The sequence below is a fragment of the Mastigoproctus giganteus genome, chromosome 3 (genome assembly GCF_048544385.1).
Source record: "Mastigoproctus giganteus isolate SK-2022 chromosome 3, ASM4854438v1, whole genome shotgun sequence".
In the NCBI taxonomy this organism is placed as follows: Eukaryota; Metazoa; Arthropoda; class Arachnida; order Uropygi; family Thelyphonidae; genus Mastigoproctus; species Mastigoproctus giganteus.
Genome location: NC_143577.1, coordinates 197308680 through 197334592, shown reverse-complemented (window position 1 = coordinate 197334592; position 25913 = coordinate 197308680). Strand labels below are relative to the sequence as shown.

Here is a 25913-nt window from a genome sequence, read left to right as displayed (position 1 = left end):
ATATTCTTCTGATATTCACGTGTCATTTAATTTTTTAATTGGTAAGGTAATAAAGGGTAAATTTGTGCTTAATACACTTTACTTTTATAGCCTGTGGATTACATTCCTCCTATTTTCGCTAATTAGAATCGCTGTTTAATAGAATTAATTCAATTCACAGATGTGATCACAATGATCGGCGCTTACTACACATCGTATAGTGAACAGTACTTTATTATATTGACTCCATCGTAATGTGATTTGACTGCACAGTGAACCAATTGTAAAGCGGGAGTCCATTGCATTTTTAACTTTTTTTGCGTGAAACTTCGGATAATTAGGGCAGATGCTTAATCGGGCCAAAATGCACTAGTCTCCCGATGTGTCCCAAATAACCGGAATTAACTGTATTTCATACTTTGGAATGGAACCATTTTATTACTATGGGAGCCATAACTCAGTATTCTCATTTTTGGTATTTGCGGAATTTCTCAGGAATGTAACCCCAGTGAATAGCGGGGGTTTACTGTATTGCAAAGATTTCGAGCAATCTGCCTTTGCCTGCCTAACCTCCTTTGTGACTTGACTACAGACGTCTGCTGTAGGCTTCTGTGTCGCCTGATAATTTATATGCATCCCATGCATTTTTCTTCTCTGCTACGAGCCTCATTAATTCATATGACATCTGTTTAGGCTTGAACAGTATTTATTATTTGGAATGAAAATCCTAGTAGCCTCCAAGATTAAGTCCCTGAAGGCTTCGGCTTCCATTTAGAATTCACTGTTGGTAACATCATCAGTTGATCCCACTGTATAGAATTTAAAAACAATCTGAGACCAGTGTAGTCACCTTTATGGAAGCAAAAACCCTTCCCTTATTCTTGATGGTAGTTACATCTTTGAGTAAATCCCAGATCAGTACACTATGATCACGGTCACCTAGTGGTTCCTCTATCTGCAAATTCTTAATGCATGAATAATCACTGCTGATGATCAGATCAAGAGTTATTACTCTCTCTGGTTGCCCCTCGAACATGTTGCTGTAGAAAACAATCCTCTAATAATTCCATAAAAGTTTTGCTAGCATGCAGTGTTTTAGTTGCAGGAATGGAATTTGTTTATTTGAATACCAGCTGGTGTAAAGTCTAATTGTTCAATATGAATTGTTCCAGCCTTGTAGGCCTATTTAGAGATAACCAGTCACCTGTTTATTGGGCTTTTCTGTTAGTGCATGAATGCATGAATTACCCACTGTATAGAATTTAAAAACAATCTGAGACCAGTGTAGTCACCTTTATGGAAGCAAAAACCCTTCCCTTATTCTTGATGGTAGTTACATCTTTGAGTAAATCCCAGATCAGTACACTGTGATCACGGTCACCTAGTGGTTCCTCTATCTGCAAATTCTTAATGCATGAATAATCACTGCTGATGATCAGATCAAGAGTTATTACTCTCTCTGGTTGCCCCTCGAACATGTTGCTGTAGAAAACAATCCTCTAATAATTCCATAAAAGTTTTGCTAGCATGCGAGTGACCAATCCACAATTCCAGTCACTATCTGGAAAGTTAAAATCTTCCATTATTAGACATTCTAATTTACTGGCCCACTCTATTTCTCTGCACAACTGTTCGTTGTACTCATCAGAATCATTAGGCCTATAACACACTCCTTTCATTTTCCCTTTCCCAGTGTTTGTCACACCAAACAGACACATTGCATTGTCCACCCATGTCAACTGAATGCACTCCCTTAGATTTTGTGTTTCTTAACTAATCACATGACTCCTCCTCCCTTCCTACCCTGTCTGTTCTTTCTGTACACATTTTGCTCCCCAAATTCCAATTCTGCATTGCTTATATCTATGTGACACCATGTCTCTGATATCCCAACAATATCTTCCTTTGGTGCCTTGATCAGCACGTCAAATTCATCAAATTTATTTACTATACTTCTTTCATTGGCGTACATGTAAGTATACATACACCTATTTTTACTTTTAGTTACCGTAACACAGCCCATGTATTTACTTGTACCATGATGACTCCCAGTAGCTCTTAAAATCCCCAACAACTTGCTCTCTAGGCTGCTGCTCATTACAATAGAAGCAGTGCAAGAATCACTTTTGTCTCTGCCTGTGGCTACTCTTAATCTTTTAGTCTGTGAATCGCCCACCCCCCCCAAGGTAGCAGTTTTCCGACCCACCTAACACTGCCTTGATAGCATCAGCAATTATTCTTGCACCCTTTCTATTTAAGTGTATTCCATCCCGGTAGAAGTAGTCTCTCCTGTTAGCAAGCACAGACCATGTTGAAAAAAATTCTACCCCTGTGAGCCTTGCTAAATCTCTCCAGGGCCAAATTAATTGACAAAGCTCTCATCATATACCCCCTCCTATCATGTCTGGGCAGAATTGCAGACACTCAAATTTAATCCTAACTTGTGACTTTTTTTCATTTTCAGCATTGACTTGTCTTGTTAAGTAAAGCTGCAAATCTCATACTCTTAAGGACATTAGTGCCAATGTGTACAACAATCCTTTGTGCCCTTAAAAGATGATATCTTTTAAGGTCACACAGGTCTGCAAACATTTCACATTTCGCACATTTTTTTAGACTGTGATGCATTGGAGAATCATCCCCTTCAGTTCTCCCCCGAGCCACAATACTACTGCTACTTTCTGCTCGCTGCTTTACTGTTTCAGTCTGGTTTTGATTCCGTTTAAGTATAATTTAATTAACAATGAAATTTAATGAGATTAATATAAATTTTACTGATTAATTGATAATACTATACTAATCTTACAGATTTTTAATACAGTGCTACGTATTTCGCTAATTAGTTTTACGTTAAACCTTACACTGAATTTCGGGATTTATGTTACGCTATTCCGTATTGTATAGCAATGGCAGCAAGTTTCGAACGGTAAGATCTATGGACGCTGTGTTAACTTTCAAAATATCTATCTAAATTTCAATAAACCAAGGAGCTTGACTAGGACTATAAAGCTAGTTATAGAAAATAATTTAGTATAACAATTAAGTCAACAAAAAAAGACTAAATATATATAAAAACTTAGTGTTTGCCGGAGCTGCAGAAATCTTGGCCAACACGGTAATATCCTCGTACCCAGATCCGACAAATGCAAAGTACTGCCTACGGGTAACAGTAACCCATGAGAAATGTACCAACTCTGTGATACTACACTCAGGGAAGTGGAGAGTGAAAAAGACCTGAGGGTAATTGAGCAGTCAGATATGAAGTTTTCTGAGCAGTGCAGACAGGCTGTCAGAGCAGGTCATGGTGACTTGTCAATGATATACAAGAATTTTGCTAGTAGGGAAAAGGAAGTGATTATCTCTTTGTATTAGGCAATGGTCAGACCATGCCTTAAGTACTGCATACAGTTCTGGAAGCCTTGTTTTAGGAACAATGTAGAGTTGTTAGAACAAGTACAGAGAAGGTCAACAAGATTGGTAAGGGGAATGAAAGGTTCTCTTACCAAGAAACTTAAGTTCTGCAAATCACAACGTCTGGAGACTAGGCACCTGCAAGATGATCTGATTGAGGTGTATAATGTTTTGAATGGTTTGAGTAGGCTCAATGCTGATGGAATTCTTCCTCTTGCTCAGATTACAAACTTGAGTTGACATAAATTCAAATTGAGGAAGAACAGTTGTAGGATAGAGATGTGTGGAAATTTGCCTTTAGCCAGTGAGTAGTTGATTGTTGGAACAAACTGTTATCTGTCATTGTGGAAAGTTGATGGCTTAAATAAATTCAAGGAAGAAGTTTTTTTTTTTTTTGGCTAATGCTGTATAAGCTGATGCTAATATGTGGCAGTAAACACCTTCAGGGAGCATCTTCAGGGAGCACCTGTTAATATGAATTGAATTTTGACGTAATTTTGCAGCAGTGAGTAACTGCATATTTTATGATGATCCTTGAAATATGCAATTTTAATTTACAGTTCAAATCTACTCACCTTTCTTCAAAAAGGCGAGTTAATTTTAACTAGTTTTAATTTTATTTGCACACACATAATCTGAATAATACCTATTTATTATTCATTTATTATCACGTTACTATTTATTTTTTCATATTTTTTTGCATCCAGGTTCAAACCTTTTTAAGAGATAATGACATCTGAATGGCTTGATAATAGACCCTGTTAAGAACTGTTGGAAAGTTTTAGGTAATGTCATATCTCAGAAAAAGCCAAGAAACTGGCAAGAACTTAAAGAATCTATTATCCATATTTTCTTTCTTGAAACTTCTTCATACATAAAGTTCTTCCATTTCATGCCAAAATGATGCAAAGCCATAATTTCCTCCCATGATGTCTGATAATGTATATAACAAAGCTGTTTATCATTAAAGGCTATATTTAAACAATTTTACATAAAAATGTATTTTTGTAACCTAAAAATCACTTTTGTATCCTTAAAGATTGTATTTATACAATTTTACATAAAGGGAATTTATTTTTTAATCTAAAAATCACCTTTATAAAGCTCTTGAAATTGGAGGTTTTTATTTTTGATGAGAAAATAGAAATAAACATTAAACTTTGAATATATTAAAATGTTTTATTAAAGTATTTTTGAAGCCTTTTCAATTAAACATTTGGGAAAAAATTGTAGTAAAAATGAAATAAATTCTTTTGTCACTATAATTTGTTTAAATATAATTTCCTCCAAACAGGCAAGACTTAATTGAAGCCAACGAATGCAAAGAATAAAATTTGATAAAACAAACTTCTATACTACAGCATGGATTCATAAAAATCACACATGCCAAAATAACTTTTGCTCTGTTGCCTTGGCAACTATGAAATGGATGTAGACTGACATGTACTGTTTTGGTGTACCAAAGTAAATATATTAAATTTTTGACATCTGACTTCATTGTGAATTACGAAACGGATGGCTGGATAAACAGAATTAATGCAGCGTGGTAAGTTCGGCCTTCCGCATATGGTCAGATTCAAAAACCGTCAACACCACCGTACTTACATGCATTAATTCCATAGATAATAAAGATGCAATATTTTATTAATCAAACTGACAGATAAATTTTTTAGTGATTATTTAAGGTGCTGATTGATTAAAAAGTAGTTTTTTTTTAAATTTACCTTTTAATAATTTATGAAATTTAAAAAGTAATTTTTTTTAAGGACCCTAAAATACTTAAGAATGCTATGTACACAAAGATAAGAGCACTGTTACATTATTCAGAGTAAAAGCAGGTAACAGAAAATCAGGTGATCTGTTAATGGTTGCAATAAAAATGGATTAATGCTGTAAAAATTCAGTCTGTTGCAATTGATATGATTATTTTCTCAATACTGTTGTGAATGTTTTCACTGGGTTTGTTAAAACAGACTTCTGTAAGTGAGAAAACTGATTGAACATTTATTATATAGATATTTTACATGAATCATGGCTATTTTAGCTCTAGCTACAGCACTATTACAGTTATTTTTTTTATTTGCTTTGTTCAGTTGATTTTCTTTTTGCATACTTTGCTTCTTATTTATTGTTTGAATTTGCATTGAACTTTTAAGTTTTAATGATATATTTATTTTAAACTAATATATAGCCACAGTTGTTATATTTTCTTTAATGTATATTTTAGGAAATTATTCCTGGACTTTATTTAGGGCCTTATTCATCTGCAATGAAATCAAAGGTAAATATTTCTAGTATTTTTATTAGTGAAAGCCAATTCTTTATCAGTGATCCTAAGTCTAATATTAACAGTACATTTATTTTCATACTGTGAAAGGGTAATTGAAGGGTTGGAAACTCAATAACCAGGAGAAGTCCCCCACATCTCATAAGTTAGGCCTGTGGGGAACTTATTTGGATCCTGACCAAGTGTCCACTTTTTATAGTATAACTTATTCTTAGTGTGCTAGTTATATATCTACTTAACAAAGAAGGATGGGCTACCAACATGGAACTAAGCCATCCAGATTGGATAACTTATAGGCTGAAAACTTATCACAATGGTAGGACAAAAACATTTACTCATACCAGATGGGATATTGCTCAGTTTAACAAGGTTCCTGCTTTCTGTGATTTGTTTTTAGTATACTAGAAAGCAGTGCTAAATATACTATCAGAATAGGCATTATCACTGGTAGAAGCTTAAAAACAAAGTGGGATGAGCAGAACTGAGTTGCTATGACATCAGAATAGCAGTGTCACAGGAACCAGCTGCAGATAAATAATAATTATAAATTAATTTATTAGTTTTTATTAGGAAGTAAAATGCTGTGCAAGGAAGGTATAGCAATAGTTTCTAGAACTAGTTTAGAAGAAAGTTGAATTGGATGGGAAGCATTATCCAGTAGAGTTATATAACGAAAATTTATGGTGTTAACTGGGAAGCTCATAAACAGATGAAAAGAGGAGCTCTTTAATATCTTACAAAAAGAAATAAAAGCTAGTGACAAAGAAAGAGATTTGAAAGAGAAAGAAAGAGTTGGAGATTTAATTATCAGGGAAGGAAATGATAGTTACATCTACAGGGAATATTTTAAGAAAATTTGGAGAGAACTTAATAATGATAAATGCTGCTAGAATTTGTGCATTCATACACTCATAATTACAAGCACAGCATTCCAGCATAAAGTTTATGTGGAGGATGTATAATAGAAACAAGAAAGCTATAATTAACTATATCGTAGAAAATATTAAAAAACTACCGGTGCAACATCTGAAAGCTGGCAAACTCAGGACCTCGAAATTATTGATTTTTGGAGTTTCCAGTTTTTGGAACAATAAATCTAACCAATTATGAAATGTCAGAATTCAAGCATAGATATATGCCGAACACATCAGCAGTGCAGCCATCTACTTTTGATAATTGTTCTAAGCAATTAGCTTATTTTTATTACTATAATATTTTTTTATTATTATTCCTTTATCCCTTGGGATAGCAGTCAAAATTTGAAAACAAGAAACTTAGCTCCATAAAATTACCAAAGTAATCAGTTACAAAATGATTAATTACAAATCACTTCAGTAATATTCCATTAAAAAATAAAAAAATAATAATGAAAGGAAAAATTAAACAGAAAAAAAGTACCACCTGATATAATTATTTGCAAAGGCTTTTAGATTTTTTCTCTCCCCCTCATTTTGCAATCCATGCATTGTACTTTTCTGCTTCTTTGGTGGGCACAGGAATGTGTTTGGATAGTTGTATAATGCCTTCATTTTCCCTGCAATTACTCTAGAGGAAAACACATTACATTTTTGATACAATATTTTAATTTGACATTGCATTGTATTCAGAATGGGGAGTCTAAATCACAATCATCTGGTGTAATGCAATTGTCAGAAAATTTACCCTGAAAGCTTGAAATATGTATGAAGCCAGTTTCAGAGTTTACCAGTTTTCTGAACAATACATATACATATTTCACAAAATTCTTAGTAGTGTTCAGCTACCTTTAATAATTGTTTAATTTACTAATTACTTTGGCACAAAAAACAGCTATAAAATGAAGTAGTAGTAGTAGCATGTGATGCAAGAAAGCAAGTGTATGAGCTTGTGCAGCATCAGCCAAAAAAAAAAATCACACCATTCCCTCCAAATGCCTGTCCAGTTCCTCCTTAAATTTATTTAACCTGTCAACTTCCACAACGACAGATGGAAGTTTGTTCCAGCAATTAACCACCTGCTGGATAAAGGCAAATTTCCGCACATCTATTCTACATCTGTCTTTTCTTAATTTGAATTTATGCCCCCTTAGGTTCGTAATCTGAACAAGTGGAAGGATCCCATCAGAATTCAGCGTGCTCAACCCATTCAAGGCCTTATATACCTCAATCAGATCACTGCGCAGAATTTGCCTAGTCTCCAGCCACTGCAATTTGCAGAACTTAAGCCTCTCTTGGTAGGAGGATCCCTTCATTCCCCTCACCAATCTTGTTGCCCTTCTCTGTACACGCTCAAGCAATCTACGTCCTTCCTAAAATGAGGCCTCCAGACCTGTACGCAGTACTCAAGGCGTGGCCTGACCATTGCCTTATACAGAGGGACAATCACCTCCTTCTCCCTGCTAGCAAAATTCCTATATATCACTGACAAAACCCCATGACCTGCCCTGGCAGCCTGTCTGCATTGCTCAGAAAACTTCATATCTGACTGCACAATTACTCCCAGGTCTTTTTCACTTTCTGCCACCTTAAGTGTAGTACCACACTGTTGGTACGTTTCTTTGGGGTTACTTCTACCCATATGCAGTACTTTGCATTTGTCAAGGTTAAATTTCAGTTGCCACTTCTTAGCCCATCTGCCCAAATTATCTAGATCCTGTTGCAGTAGCACACTGCCATTACTGTCATTAACAACCCTGCCAACCTTTGTATCATCTGCAAACTTCAACATTAAACCTGATATACCTTGATAAATATACAAAACAACAGTGGACCTAACACCGAACCCTGTGGGACTCCAATAATAACATCAGTCCATGAAGAGCAGCACCCATTGATTACCACCCTCTGTCTCCCACTTAACCATCCTTTTATCCATTGTAGCAACTTACCCTTAATACAATTCTGCTCCAATTTGTACAATAGTCTTCCATGCGCAACAGTGTTAAAAGCTTTCCTGAAATCCAAATATATGATATCAAAATTATTTTTTGAATCCAGTTCCTTTGTAACCACATCATAATATCCTATCAAATTTGTCAGACAAGACTTTCCCTTAACAAACCCATGCTGTGTCTGAATTATTGCTGCAGTCTTGTCTAGATGATCCTGCAATGCATCTTTAACCAGTGACTCCATTATTTTACCCGGAACAGAAGTTAAACTAACTGGTCTGTAATTACTCGTGTCACCCTTCGATCCCCCTTTGTGAATTGGGGATACATTTGCACATCTCCAGTCCGTGGGGACCTCCCCTGAATCCAAGGATGCTCTCATAATTATGGCTAAGGGTTTGCTTAGTTGCTTTGCCGCCTCCTTTAATATAACTGGATAGATCCCATCCACCCCAGGTGCTTTTCTTATGTTTAACTTTAACAATTTCTCCTCCACTTTGCTTTCAGTTATTAGAAAATCATTAAGTATCCTGCTACAATTTGATAACCTTCTGCCATTTTCAAACCTTAATAATTTCTCATGTGTGAATGTAGATGCAAAATACTCATTCAGTTTGTTTGCTATCTGAGCAGGATCATCAACAGTCGAACCATCGATGTCAAGTGGACCAATCAGATTTATCCCCTTTTCGAGTTTATATAAGTAAAGAAATCCTTGCTGTTTTTCTTAGCATCTTTTGCCAAGGATTTCTCGTAATCTGCCTTCACCTGCCTAACCTCCTTTGTGACCTGATTACAGACTAGCTTATATCTGCCATAGGCTTCTGAGTCGCTTGATAATTTATATGCATCCCATGCATTTTTCTTCTCTGTTACGAGTCTCATTAGTTCATTAGATAACCATTTAGGCCTAAACCTTGAACAATATTTCTTAATAGGTATGAAACTTTTAGTAGCATCCACGATGTGTAATTAAAAAGGTAGTAGCAACAAATATGGCCATAATAAACACTTGCAAAAAGCTTGTTGTAATTGTTCAGATTGTCATTGAGCAAATTTTTCTTTGCAGGTTTATATTCAGCACAATATAAATGATATATGAATATATATCACTTATAAACATAACATAAATGTTATGGCCCAGGGATGATACCCTCTCTCAATAGAACAATAAAGATTTTACTAATGTAATGATTAGTAAAAAAAAAATAATAAAGAATTTATTTTCAAACTAAATAAATACAAGGAATGGCAACTCCTGTAACTCATTTCTGATAGTTGGAAGTGTAGAATATGAGCAAAATCACCATCTACTCTGTCAACAAATTAGTAAAAGGCACTTCCTTTGTTAGCAACAATTATTGAAAACCAATGAGTGACGAATTCAGTGATTCATTGTGTGAATACAAAGGGTTGATAAATGACAGAACTGATCATTTTAACCACACTCATGTCAGACTTTTTGTAACTGTTTATACATTATACTAAGGTTACAGCAGTGTTTGTATACAATAAAAGGTGAACTATAAAAGGTTTGTATACAATAAAACCAAAGAATAATAAAGTTTTACGGTTAGCAGAAAAATCCCACTTATTGGATTCACCAAGAATTTCCATATGATTAGCCAAAAAAAAAAAAAAACCACTATTAAAGCCTACCCATTCAGGGGTCTTACAAATGCTGGTAATTGGCTTCTTAGTACCATCACTTATGAGTTTTGGTTTTCTTATTAATAAATAAAGTTCTATTTTTAACTCTGGGTGGCTGAGGTCAGAAGAGTTTACGTCATTCTGTTTAATTGCAGTCAATTGACCACTGTAACTAATAATGTTAGCATTGCACTCAGAGGCAGGCAGAATTTTTTAAGAGGGGGCTAAATCAGTGTTCTAGGAAATGTTGATCACTGGAATGGGTTCCCTCCTTGGGTGGTTGAGGCTGACAGCTTGGAGAAATTCAAAGATTAACTGGATGAGAAGGGAAGCATATAATCTATTTTCTTATTTACTTTACACACACAAACACAGGCGCCTCCATAGGCAGGTGGGCAGGAGCAGCAGTGCGTAGCACACGCTTCTTGATTAGACCGGGGTTCGAGCCCGTGATCACCAAATACAGAGGATGCGGAAAGGTCAGGGAACGACCACCACATATCCCCGGAGCAATATGGCCTTAGTTGATAATGCTCCTAAAAACCAAATAAACAACAAACACATACAGGTAGTTCCCGACTTTACAAGTTAATTAATTCCTAACGTGCACTTGGAAATTGGAAATTTATTTCCATAGACGTAATGTTAAAAACAGGAGTTACATTCTCAATAATGAAATTTGACCATAGTAATATTAAATAATGGTCAGCAAAACAATAGTTTTGTTGACTGTCATCATCCTTTCGTTTTGGTCTTTTATTAGTTGGTTCCTGTTTTTTCACTTCGGATTTTTGGGGAACAAAAGGCTGTGATTGTTCATTCTCACTTTGAAACGTAACAATATTGTGTTTGTTTTCAATGACCACAGTTGCATTACTAGGAGTACAGTGGAGAGCTTTAGGATTGGTTCACTGTATGATCAGATCACTTTATGATGGACTCTCCATAATAAAATACCTTTCACTATATGATATGTAGTAAGCGCTGGTCATTGTGATCACGTTTGCAAGTTGAATTTTCAATAATTATCATTAAACAGCGATTCTAATAAGCGAAAATAGGAGAAATATTATCCAAAGACTATAAAAGTAAAGATATAAAGCACAAATTTATACTTTATTACCTTACCAATTAACAGTCTGCATGTGCAGTACAGGTCACCGTTCTCCCCGTACTGGGTGGAAAAGGCTTGGGTTCAAATCCTGTCAATGACACGTGGAACTTTAATGGGCTTTTTTCACTCTGTGGCTGAGTTGGTCTCTGGCATAGATAGCAAGTTCCCCCCTCCCACCCAAAATTGGGGCTTTTTTCATCCAGCAAAATAGGCAAATTGACCAAAGAACACGTTATTTTTACAGACACAATATATATATATATATATATGGGTATTTGTATTAACTTACTGGGTGACCCTGATGTAATTGTTTGGGTTTTTTTTTTTTTTTACTAATTAACAAAATTAAATGATACGTAAAAATCAGAAGAATTGTTTTCCACAGTTTAGCAAAATAAAAATAGCTTAATTAATACTGAAAGATATATATTAACTAACGGATATTTCTGATCACTGATATTTTTTTTGGTTGAAAAATTTAAAACAGTAAAAAAGATAAATCAATAACAAAGAACATAGCACGCACAAATTGCAACTAATATGATATGTGCAGGTGAGATACGGAGTAACAAGTTTACAAAGCTTAAAAAATAGGAATGAAGAGAAGATTCTGAAAATTTAAGTTTTTTATACGACTGAAGATTTCAGTAAAGGGGAAACACATTTCACCGTATTAACGTAAAAACCCACAGAATTCCAGCTATTGGTATTATTGCAAATGCAATAAGATTGAGTTTACTACCCATTTATAATAGATTGCACTAATAGAAAAGCCCAATAAACCAGAAACTGCAAATTGTTTTTATTGTTTTATGGTTGTGACCTCCAGAAATGTGCTTTAGAAAAACATCACAAAGGTATTCAAAATTGATTCTTATAATCGAACGTATGATGACTGATAACAATGAAAGTGCAGTGCATTTTAATGATTGGGTTTTTTTGAAATTTGATTCTATAAAGCGATTCTCTAAAGTATTCTATATAAAACTAATATAATTTCCATTATAAAAATCACATTTTAGAGAGATAAACAGCTTAGTTATATAGCAAAATTTTCAACTTCTGAGGTCTTGGAATGAATTACCAAAAACAGTGTTATTGGGTTAACATTAGGATATTTTCACGATACGATGCCGTCTCTGGAACGGGTTAATATCGTAAAGCGGTGGTCCACTATACTTGCTTCTCGTTTTAAAGTTCCTTTTTTAAACCACAAATCCACAGTCATTTATTTTAATAATAATATTTTGAAATACTGATAATTATCAAAAAAAATATTTATACAAGGAAGTGAGTTTAGTTATGCTTACTAGTTTTCCGCACTACTATAGAACTAATGTCGTAATTGCAAAGGCAGTCTGCACTGAACCACCAGCACTGTGTAAACATGCAAGAACGTGTCAGTGGAAGGCTACTTTGTTTCATCCACCCGAATGATGCATCATATCGGTTTGCTTCCCCTCAACCCTTGTACTCCAGTCTAAATCACATACAAATGGCATATTAGATCACTATATTGTTACTTTTTCATAGATGTCATTATCTCTACACATACTTCTCTATGCAAAGCCTGCCAAAATAGTGTTCCATAGTCTATTTGATTATTAGTCTCTGCCAGTATGGCAGAATTATTATGATACAAAATTATAATGATACAAAAGTGGTGTTATATGATACAAATATGTAAAGTTTATTTATTTTATTTTTTAAATTATTAATTATGATTTTTCACAGAACACTAGTGTTCTGTGGAAATGCAGCATCATTTCCCGCCATTTCCAGTTTGGGAAATGCTGGTTTCGATAAAGAATGAGATTTTAAGGTGTAGTGGAAAAGAAGGATTTCTTTCTTTCAAGAATAATTTCACTGACACGATTTGAGCAAACATTGACATCAGAAGACTTAAAACAGTAATTCAACGAAGGAAAAGAAGAATAGAAATCTCACAGATTATCTCATTTTTCATTATTATAATCCCAAACAACACAACGCTGAGATTGGCCACGAGAGAAAGTCTCCATTGGAGAAGAAACCATCACCTAATTGTTGTGATCTGAGGTGCCAGAGGACCATTGAATTCGACTGTGTACTTGGAAGATTTTGTTTGTGAGAAAAAGATCAATAGCTTTGACTGTGTGGTTAGGGTTGTCTGGTGTTTCTCTAGTAAATGAAAAACTACCTGTGCAAAGTCATTAGTAATTGCAAAAGCCTCAGCATCTCGACTAGCTGGATCCATGTGACTAGGAAACGGAAGCCAGCTGGAGTTGTGAACATCAAAATCACCAAGGAAAACATTAGTCCAACTGTTTCACTGCCAGAGCCGACCCCAAAATTTGCAGCCTTTTCAAGAATTCCTGTTCCAGCTCTATTCAAAATTTGGGGTGCCCTGTTCAAGAAGATTGTCTGGAGAGATTACGGTTTCAAAGAAAGGAAGTCAAAGAGTTCCAAGTGATTAGTGGAATTGGGAGATCAATAGAGGCAATAGATGAATTTGACGGAAAGGGTAGAAAGATTTTAAGTCAGAGAAAATCGTAAAGGGGAGATTCTAAATTACTAAGTCTCTGAGAGGGTATATCCACACAAACTTATACACAACTACTACCTTTGAAGCAAAAGGTATTGTACAGCGAATAATTAGGACAACTGAACTAAGATGAGCAGTGGCTGAGTCAACTGATAATTGGGATTCTGTCAGAAAAAGTAAGTAGGGCTTGGCAGACTGTAAGTGGAAATGGACATCATTGGGATTGGAACTGAGGCCATGTATATTCAGGAAATGGAGGAAGTATGGTAGGGTTAGATCTTTTCTCAGATAAGTTTGTTTTAGTTTGTATGATGCATTCAGATCTATTCAGTATTAAAGGTGGGGGAAACGTATATAGCATACACACAGCAGAAGTATATATGGCTCCTTGACAAATGCCCTCCCCCACTCACTACTTGGACTCCCTCTAGTCACTATATGGCAGGGTAGACAGCTAGAGAGTTACCAATAATTTTGGTCTGGTGGACTATCTAGCAACCGAGTCTAGACATGCAGAAAGAGTGGAAGAAAGGCAATTAACTAAATGGATATAGGAAGCAAAATGAATGGTTGGAGGGAACATTCGAGATGGCAGACAGGAATATGACTTGTTCTTGATATCCATTGTTTTTCAAACCATCATTCAGTATTTATTCAAGAACATCTTCTGTTATATATAGTTTATTAAATATTATGGTGCAGCCTTGATAAAATGTGCCTCTTCATATTGCAATTTCGGATATATTGCTGGTATGATCATGTCTCCAAAATGAATTATGAAAAAAAAGTACTGTTCAAAGAACTGGCAATTCCATATTGTAAACTGGAAAAAGTGAATACTTTTTCCAGTATATATATGTATATACTTACGTCTATTGTACATCCTACAACCATATTTCAAAGAGGTGAAATTGCTAAAAAATTAGCTGTACACTTGCTTTGATATATTCAGTTGCAGAGTAATTTTTGTAAACAACAGGACTCGTCAAAGACTACTTACTGTAGACACCCAATTTCTCCCCTCAGATAGAGATGCAATAAAAGAGTATATTAGGAATGCTAATTGATTACAAACAGCTTCCTCTTGAGGGGAATATGGCTACCATTTATCAAGTGCTTTACATAAGTTACAAAGTAAATTTTTGTAAACAAGAGCACATGACATCCTTTCTTCAAATAGAAGTTACACTTAGGATAGCAAAAACTGCCAAGCGCTAAACTAGCCAAAAATACATGAACTGAGAAGTGATTTATGGAGGAATTGCATGACTTCACTTTGACACTGATAGGTACAGTTTGGTTTTGATTTAGTGTTCTCAAAACATGGTAAATTCTTGGTCATCAGAAATAAATACAGGCACTTCCCGGCTTACATAATACTTGACTTACGGAAATTCAACTTTACATAAGTTTTTGTCAGCCAGTGCAAACTTAAAAAAATCACGGAAACATATTTTGTATCCTGTAGGAATAAATGGAGGTACAGTCAGTCCTTGTATAACATGTGTTTAAATTACACAAATTCGATCATACACGATTTATAATTAGGGGAACGATATCTTATATAACACGAACCGAATTCGCTTATGCACGATTCGCCTTTGTGTTTACAAGAAATGGCAGTCGAACGCGGAATCACCCCAACTGAACGCAACACAATAGGAATGAAGAGAAGATTCTGAAAATGTATTTATGTTTTTTTATATCAGTGAAGAGGAAACACATTTCACCATAATAATGTAAAAACCCACACAATTCCAGCTATCGGTATTATTGCAAATGCAATTAGATCGAGTTTACTACCAGTTTATAACAGATTCCACTAGCAGGAACGCAACTGGAAATTATTTTTGTTTTATGGTAGTAACCCCCCCCAGAAATGTGCTTTAGTAAAATGTGAGGTGTTAATAGTGTATCTCTGCCTTTACGGTGTTGTTTATTCAGTTATTACAAGCGCAGCTTTGTTTATGTGTATCAAGCGTGCCTCCTCGTTTTGTAATTGTGCTTTATTCCCAAAAAATGAGTAAAATACTTAAAAGGTGTGAAAAGGAAGTATCCTGGTGAAGACACTGCAGATTCAGAGAGAAAAAGAAAAGCAATATCGATAAACAGAGGCGGACTGGGTCAAAAATTCTTACCTGGGAAAATTTATAGTGGCCTCATACTATGGTTTATGGCCAAAATCACCGGCCTCCGACTCACCGGGGTTTCCCCAGTAAGGCTTATGGCCAGTCCGCCTCTGTCGATAGAAAAAAAAATATGAAATTGTGAAATGCTTTGCACATGCTACAGGCCTAAATGAGGCAACGCCGAGAATTTGAAAGAATGCAGAGAAAATAAAAACAACTTTCATAGCAGGAACAACTCAAAGTGTAATTAAAATTCATTAGATTAAGACACAAAGAATTGGAAGAGATGGAATGGCTGTCATCTGTTTGGATAGAAAATCAAACAAAAAAACAGGTTTGCTTACGATAGAAGCAAAAGCATTAGCAATATTTTATTACGTAATAAAATACATAAGTATTTTATTACGATAGTTCGATTAATTACGATAGATATATTACGATTAATAGTAAAAAAATATGTAAGTATTTTATTACGATTATTTATTGTGTTTGGTAATGTTTTGGTTACAAATGTATGTTCAATCTTGGGTGGTCGGCACCTAACCCTATTTTTCCCATAGGGCCTGTTGTTTATATTGCACGATTTTGCATTGCACGAGGGTTTCTAGTAACACAACTAACATGCTATATGAGGACTGACTGTACATGTATTGTGAAAATATCGTAATGTTGAACCCAATAACACATTGTTTTTTTTTTTGGTAATTCGTTCCAAGATCTCAGAACAAATTTTCGCTGTATAACTAAGCTATTTATCTCTCTAAAGATCATTTTTATAATGGAAATTCACTTCATGACATATGTTCCTTTATAAGAATCAATTTTGAATGCCTTTGTCATATTTTTCTAAAACATTTCTGGAGGTCACTACCATAAAACATTAAAAACAATTTGCAGTTTCCGGTTTATTGAGCTTTTCTGTTAGCGCAATCTATTATAAACAGGTAGTAAACTCGATCTTATTGCATTTACGATAATCCCGATAACTGGGATTCTGTCTGTGGGTTTTTATGTTATGGCATTATGGTGAAATGAGTTCTCCTTCACTGAAATCTGCAATCATATAAAAAAAAAACAAATTTTCAGAATCTTCTCCATTTCTATTTACTTATTACATTGGTGAAGGGAAAGGGACCAATGGAAAGTGCAAGTGCTGGCAGTGCTGGGAAACCAAAGAAAATTGATTTAGCAATGATGTTAAGAAGTACAAAGCAGGGAAAAGTTTATCTATTGCACGGAATTAGGTCTTGCTACTTCAACAGCGAATACTATTTTAAGGAACAGTCCATGTATAAAAGAACATGTTAAAGGATCAACGCATTTAAGATCAACAGTGATCACAAAACAGCGTTCAGGTTCTATATTGAAGATGGAAAAGCTATTAATATTATGGTTGCAAAATGAGATTCAGAAGCAAGTGCCCCGTGAATCCAATGGCCATTCAAGCAAAAGCAAGAAGTATTTATGAAGATATTAAGGATAAGTATGGCCAAGTTTGTGGTAAGCAATGGGTGGTTTTATAGGTTCAAGCATCACGCTGGTTTCCAAAACATTAAAATATGCGGTGAATTTGCCAGTGCCAATTCTGCAGCTACAGAGAAATTTTGTGATGTGTTGGAAAAATCCCCGTCTAATAAATCTCCACAACCCTTAACTTCCGCAGTGGCATGCTTATCAGCTGGAGAGTTAATTCTGGCAGTGATGCTCGAAAGGTAAAACTTGCTGATATTATGCCTGTCTCCTCTCTCTATTCAAAATTTTTTTAATGTTGTGTACTTTTGTAATTTTTCCTGTGCATGAGAAAAAAAAATTGAATAAATAATTCTGTTTACATGTTCGTCGAACATTTCTATTTTGCTTCAATAAAATTCAGTGTGCATAGTTGCGAGTGCTGCATAAACATTTAGAGAAATTCCGACTTAACCCTTACGTAAGTCGGGGAGTGGTTGTATATGACAAAATTAATAAATCAGTAAAATTGAAGTAGTGGCCACCAAAAGAGAAAAATCAGACAGTTGAAGAAAAGTTAAAGATTATCGAAAGAGTTAAGACTGGTGAAACAAAATACAGGTAGTTCCCGCTTTTCAAGTTTTGGCTTTATGAGTTCCCAGGTTTACGAGCCCCCCCCCTCCCCCCAAGTATCAACAAAATCAAAAATATGAACATTAATTGCGAAAAATGAATGTTAAACATTCATAAATATTGCATTTCAAACCACGTGCGCAGCTGTACAATACAGTGTACCCCGCTTTACGATATTAATCTGTTCCAAAGACACCATCGTATCGTGAAAATATCGTAATGTGAACCCAATAACACATAATTTTTTGGTAATTCGTTCCACGACCTAAGGGCGCCTCCGTAGCCAGGTGGGAAGGAGCAGCAGTGGGTACCACACGCTTCTTGATTAGACTGGGGTTCGAGCCCGTCACCACCAAATACGGAGGATGCGGAAAGGTCAAGGAATGACCACCGCATATCCCCGGAGCAATATGGCCTTAGTTGCTAATGCTCCAAAATAACAAACAAACAAACAAACCACAACCTAGGAAGTTGAAATTTTCGCTATATAACTCTCTAAAAGATCATTTTTACAGTGTAAAGTGTATTAGTTACCAATTCAACTCATTAAAATGCACTACACTTTCATCGTTATCATATGTTCTGTTATAAGAACCAATTTTGAACGGCTTTGTGATATTTTTCTAAAACACATTTCTGATTTCTGGAGGTCATGACCATAAAACAATAAAAACAATTTGCACTTTCCAGTTTATTGGACTTTCCTGTAATTGCTGCAAGGATAAACAGGTAGTAAACTATCTTATTGCATTTGAGAAAATACTGATAGCTGGAATTGCGTGGTTTTTTACATTATTATGGTGAAATGTGTTTCCCCTTTACTGAAATCTTCAATCGTATAAAAAACATAATTAAATTTTCAGAATCTTCTCTTCATTCCTTTTTTTTTTTTTTAAGCTTCGTAAACTTGTTACTCCACACAAATTGTGTTAGTTGCAATTTGTGCATTTCGTTAAAAAATGCTTATGCATACTATTAAAGTTTATAAAGAAAAGAGAAGATTATCTTGGAAATAAACGCCTCAAAGCATTTCTGAAGAAGACTACTCCTTGTGCAACAAACCAACGAGAGCCAAGCAAATAATGAGTGATCAACGAGTGTGCATTTGGTCGATGATGATGATTAAGAATAAACATTCTTTAACATTTGTAAGTCATAAATAATTTCTCTATTATTATAATTTGCTTGATTTTACAGGCTACGTTTTCATTTCTTTGGATAAATCAATCATTGTTCAAACAGAAACTAATTACCTAACTAATTTCATTGTTGATAACATAAATTCTCGCTTCATGAGCGCGCACTAGGAACGAATTAACTCGTAAAGTCGGGAACTACCTGTACAATATATATTTTGTGAGTGTGGAACTCCAGAAGGAATGATGCACAGTTGGATGAAAGAGGAAGAAAAATTGCATTCATTTATAGACACCATAGAAGATGAGGTATGTCTCCAAAGAAAGAAAACTAGACTGTGAACATAGTGATGTTGACTAATGCTTATACAAGTGGTTTCTACAGAAGCATAGTGAAGGAGTACCGATAAATGAGGCAATTTTTAAAGCACCAGTACTTAAATTTCTTAAGCTGCTTGGTGGGGATGATAGCACATTAAAGCTTCTGAAGGGTGGCTTTGGAGATGGAGGGCTCATTGTGGGATAACCCAGGTTAGTTGTAGGCGAATCTGCATTTGGTGACATTACAGCAGCAGAAGTGTTTCTTGAGTTTGTGTAATATAATTCAAGATGGTGAATCCACAAATGAACAGTTGTACAACTGTGACAAAATAGTGCTGTTCTATAAACTATTCCCCAACAGCCAACCAGATATTAAAATGAACCAGATATTAAAATGGCACCCTACAAAGTGGGCATGAAAACTAACAAAGAGAGAATTATTGTGTGCAAACAAGACTGGAAATCAAGCTAAAGTCATTGTGCATCAGTAAAAGTTGAAGTCCCCTGTGTTTAAGCACGTCAACATGAAATTTCTACCTGTGTTTAAAATAGCTCCAATCTTGGATGATGAGTGATATTTTTGCATCGTAGTTTCAAAGTGAGTTTGTGCCATCGGTGAGACGCCACTTGCTTTCCAAAAAACTCAAAGAAAAGGCTCTGTTATTGTTTGATCACTGCCCAGATCATCCTTTGGCTGATATCCTGAAATCAAAAGATGGCAAGATCAAAGTTGCATTTCTGCCAAGGAACATAACTGCATTAATTTGGCCCATTATTCAGGGCATTACTTGAATCTTCAAAGCCTACTGTTGTGGTGAGCTACTTGCTGTTCTTGTGAACTCAAATTCAAGTTATAGAATTCCTGAAAACATTAACACTGAAAGACATCGCATACAATATTGGATTAGGGTGGAAGAATCTAAGCTCAACAGCAATTGAAAACTGCTGGAAAAAATGTATTGGAAAAGACGAGATCACTGATAATAATCTTGAAATAGTAGCATTTTCAGAAAAAAAAAAACCTGCTTGTAATGTACTCAATGGCAGTATTGAAGAAAATGACCTGGCACTGTTCTTCAAATAGGCCTCTGGGGTTGGGTATATTCATACTATGATTTTTTTAGTGTTTCTCACCAACCATTGAAGTAAAAACGAAAGACGAAAAACCAAATTCTTAAAATTTTAATATTTACAATAAATTTATTTACAAACAAAACAAAATACCATATTACTGATGATAGCAATTTTAAAATAAGACAACTGTGATATACAGTAAATATACAAGGTGATAATACAAATACCGAATTTAAAATACAATAAAATATACTAGGTTAAAAGCGCTAAAATATACTAATTGAAGCTTTCAAAGGCTTCTGCCTTCTTTCTCAACAGTGTACTTCTATTCTGCGGTGCATCATTAAATACCAGCAGGTTCGCAGTGCGTCTCACGTAAACGTATACTGTTGCCGTCGGAACCGGAAGTGGCTCGGGAGCGTTTCAGGCAAAAACGTTCATCCCCTCCAAGGATTACCGCCTCAAAGAGGGGATGAATGCGTGTGCCCCTATCTCTATTTATATTATTCTCAATAGAACTAATTCGTAAGCTCTCGAGCCACTTGCGGTCCCAAAATCTATGCGCCCGATCAGTGATGGCAGCTTCGTCTGGGGAGATTTGATGTTGCTTCTCCCAGAAATGTTCAGCTACGGCGGATTTACCATAGTCTGCATTTCTTATTGCATTTGTGTGCTCCCCCAGACGATCTTTGAGATGCTGTTTTGTTTCTCCCACATAACACTCCCCACACTCCAGGCATTTAATACTATATACGACCCCACTTATATTTTCATTTAAGACAGGGTCCTTGACCTGTGACACAATTGTGTGCAGCTTCCTGCCTGGGAGCTGCACACAACGTGTCTGGTAATTCCTTAATATACGAGCTAAACGTTCGGATAAACCCGGATAGTAGGGGATGTATGTGGTGGCTATTGGCGTGAAGGACTCACTTCTACTCTGCCCTCCACTAATGTATTTCTCTATGATCCTCCGGGGGTAGCCACACTTCAAAAGATCCACCGTAACACGTTCATACTCCATTTTTCTATCCTCTGAGGTACTACAATGAGATTTTGCCCTATCCCCTAATGCTCTTACCACACTGGAACGACAAGTTAATAAAATGGTACAGGGTTGGATGAAATCCAATAAGATTTCAAAGGAGCGGTATTGGGCATTACATGCCACAGGAAGCCAGATACCGAGGTTTTACGGTTTGCCAAAAATACATAAAATGGGTGTGCCACTCAGACCGATAGTCTTGTTTATAGGTAGCCCCACGTATGCATTATCTGGTTTCCTAGCCAAACTACTGTCACCATTAGTTGGATTCTCTGAACATAGTATCAGAGATAGCAAAGAATTTGTACAATTCATAAGAGGACAATGTATAGAAGAAAACGAGGTTATGATATCCTTTGATGTGACATCGTTGTTTACCTGCATCCCAATTGACCATGGAATACATTGTGCGTACATGGCCTTAGAAAGAGACACCACCTTCAACAACAGGACGCAACTAAACTTAGAGGACATATGTAAAGGCATAGAGTTATGCCTTTCGAGCACTACTATGGTATTTAATAATACCATGTACAAGCAGGTTAACGGTGCAGCTATGGGCTCCCCCATCAGTGCCATCATAGCTAATTTAGCGATGGAGGAGCTCGAGTCTAGACTGTTTAATACTATGCGTCCGTGGAAAAGGTATGTTGATGATACGTTTTCAGTTATTCGGAAAGGGAGTGAGGATGATACGTTGAATTTTCTTAATAGCTTCTCCCCATTCATACAATTCACCTCTGAGGTAGAGGAAGGAGGGGTTTTGCCGTTCCTGGATGTGCTGATTTGTAGAGAAGGCCAGCATTTGAAAACAAAAGTATTTAGAAAATCTATGTGCAAAGGCCAATACTCACACTACAACTCAGCTCAGGCTAACCATCACAGGAACAGTGTGGTAAGAGCATTAGTGGATAGGGCAAAATCTCATTGTAGTACCTCAGAGGATAGAAAAATGGAGTATGAACGTGTTACGGCGGATCTTTTGAAGTGTGGCTACCCCCGGAGGATCATAGAGAAATACATTAGTGGAGGGCAGAGTAGAAGTGAGTCCTTCACGCCAATAGCCACCACATACATCCCCTACTATCCGGGTTTATCCGAACGTTTAGCTCGTATATTAAGGAATTACCAGACACGTTGTGTGCAGCTCCCAGGCAGGAAGCTGCACACAATTGTGTCACAGGTCAAGGACCCTGTCTTAAATGAAAATATAAGTGGGGTCGTATATAGTATTAAATGCCTGGAGTGTGGGGAGTGTTATGTGGGAGAAACAAAACAGCATCTCAAAGATCGTCTGGGGGAGCACACAAATGCAATAAGAAATGCAGACTATGGTAAATCCGCCGTAGCTGAACATTTCTGGGAGAAGCAACATCAAATCTCCCCAGACGAAGCTGCCATCACTGATCGGGCGCATAGATTTTGGGACCGCAAGTGGCTCGAGAGCTTACGAATTAGTTCTATTGAGAATAATATAAATAGAGATAGGGGCACACGCATTCATCCCCTCTTTGAGGCGGTAATCCTTGGAGGGGATGAACGTTTTTGCCTGAAACGCTCCCGAGCCACTTCCGGTTCCGACGGCAACAGTATACGTTTACGTGAGACGCACCGCGAACCTGCTGGTATTTAATGATGCACCGCAGAATAGAAGTACACTGTTGAGAAAGAAGGCAGAAGCCTTTGAAAGCTTCAGTTAGTATATCTTAGCGCTTTTAACCTAGTATATTTTATTGTATTTTAAATTCGGTATTTGTATTATCACCTTGTATATTTACTGTATATCACAGTTGTCTTATTTTAAAATTGCTATCATCAGTAATATGGTATTTTGTTTTGTTTGTAAATAAATTTATTGTAAATATTAAAATTTTAAGAATTTGGTTTTTCGTCTTTCGATTTTACTTCAATGGTTGGTGAGAAACACTAAAAAAATCATAGTATGACCTGGCACTGTATCGTTAATCTTGGATTGAGGTGGATGCAGAAGCTACAGTAGTGCATTACCTGAGTGAGGAAGAAATAGCAGCCTCTATGAACAGTGGGAATCAATTGACAGACAGAAGGTCAGTGACATAGGAATTGACTCAGGAGATAATGTGAATGACTCATGTAAGGAAAAAGCACCAGAAATGAACAAAGTGTTTGTAAACATTAATGAGGTGATGGCATAATTAGAATATCAGAGTGAGAATATCATTTATTTCATCTGATCACTATTAAGAATTACATACTGCAAAAATGGACGAATAAAATGTAAGTCAATAACAGCATTTTGTATTAGTAGAATATAAAGGGAACAATATAATCTTTAATACTCTGTATTTTGGTCTGTATACTTATTAACCATGTAAACTCTAAAAGGAAAGGGATGAATTAGATTATTTCACTTAACATAAACGGTTTGACTATTGATGATCATGCTCAGGTAGCTGATAAACTGAATGAGTATTTTGCATCTACATTCACACATGAGGAGTTATTCAATGAGGGGAATGCCAGAAGTTTATCAAACTCTAACAGGGGGCTCTGTGATTTTGTAATTACTGAGAGTAAAGTGGAGGAGAAAGAGTTGAAGTTAAACATAAGGAAGGCACCTGGTATGGATTGGATCTATCCAGTTATATTAAAGGAGGGAGTAAGCAAACCTATAGCCATAATTATGAGCGCTTCCTTGGACTCAAGGGTCTCCACAGACTGCAGATGTGCAAATGTATCTCCAATTCACAAAGGGGGATTAAAGAGTGATATGAGTAATTACAGACCTGTTAGTTTGACTTGTGCTCCAGGGAAAATAATGGAGTCACTGGTTAAAGAAGCATTGCAGGATTATCTAGACAAGACTGCAGTAATAGTTAGGAGACAGCATTGGTTTATTAAAGGGAGTATCCGATCAAATTGGTCTTGTCTGACCAATTTGATCGGATACTATATGTGGTCACAAAGGAACTGGATGCAAAAAATAATTTTGATATCATATACTTGGATTTCAGGAAAGTTTTTGATACTGATGCACATGGAAGACTGCTGTACAAATTGGACAGTATGGCATTTAAGGGCAAGGTGCTACAATGGATAAAGGGATGGTTGAGTGGTAGATGACAGAGTGGTAATCAATGGACAACTGCTATTCGTGGACTAATGTTATTAGTGGAGATCCCCAGAGTTTGGTGCTGGGCCCATTGTTGTTTTGTGTATTCATCAATGATATTGATGAAGGTATATCAAGCTTAATGTCCAAGTTTGCAGATGATACAAAGGTTGGCAGGGTTGTTAACGACAGTAAAGACAGTATGCTACTGCAACTGGATCTAGATAAATACGGCAAATGGGCTGAAGTGACAACTGAAGTTTAAAATTGACAAATGGAAAGTACTGCATATGGGTAGCAGTAACCCAAAGAAACATACCAGCTGTGTAGTACTTCACTCAGGAAGTGGAGAATGAAAAAGACCTGTGGGCAATAGTGCAGTCAGATATGAAGTTTGCTGAGCAGTTCAGACAAGCTGCCAGAGCAGGTCATGGAGTCTTGTCAATGATATATAGGAATTTTGCTAGCAGGGACAAGGAGGTGATTATCCTGTTGTACAAGGCAATGGTCAGGCCACACTTTGAGTACTGTGTACAGGTCTGGAGGTCTCATTTTAAGAAGGATGTAGAGTTGCTAGAAAGAGTACAAAGATGGACAGCAAGATTGGTGAGGAGAACAAAGGGTTGCTCTTACTAAGAAAGGCTTAAGTTCTGGAGATTGCAGTGCCTGGAGACTAGGCACATGCAAAGTGATATGATTGAGGTGTAATAAAGTCTTGAATGGGTTGGTGCAAGCTGAATGCTGATGGGATTCTTGCTCAGATTAAGAACCTGAGGGGGTATAGATTGAAATTGAGGAAAGACAGTTGTAGAATAGATGTGCGGAAATTTGCGTTTACCCAGTGGGTAATTATTTTTATTATTATTAGCCATATTATTATTATTATCATTATCCGTTTATTAACTCAAGGTTCACCCCCTGTACAGCTAGTGGGTTAGGAGGGTGCATGGTAACCTGAGGCTTGTGCTGCACCAGCCAAAAAAATTTTCAAGTTACCCTGAGAGAGAGAGAGAGAGAGAGAGAGAGCACGCGCCAAGAAAGAGAAGAATGATGATAATTGATTGCTGGAACAGACTTCCATCTCTTGATATGAAAGTTGATAGCTTAAATAAATCTTACTTAGGTCACTTAGGTGGCAACGAACGTGTAGAGTGGTTCTCTTCAAGATGCCTGGTCAGCATGAAGAGGAAAAGACCAACCC

The 25913-nt window shown here is 36.2% G+C and overlaps 1 protein-coding gene across 1 annotated transcript in view; it reads left to right on the top strand.

The window, feature by feature from the left end:
* Positions 1-25913, top strand: part of LOC150088557 (serine/threonine/tyrosine-interacting protein-like) — a 187368-nt gene that overhangs the window by 46430 nt on the left and 115025 nt on the right. The window contains exon 3 of the mRNA XM_090370231.1: positions 5618-5671. Within this exon, the coding sequence (XP_090226357.1) occupies positions 5618-5671 (54 nt within the window). The remainder of the gene's footprint in view (positions 1-5617; positions 5672-25913) is intronic.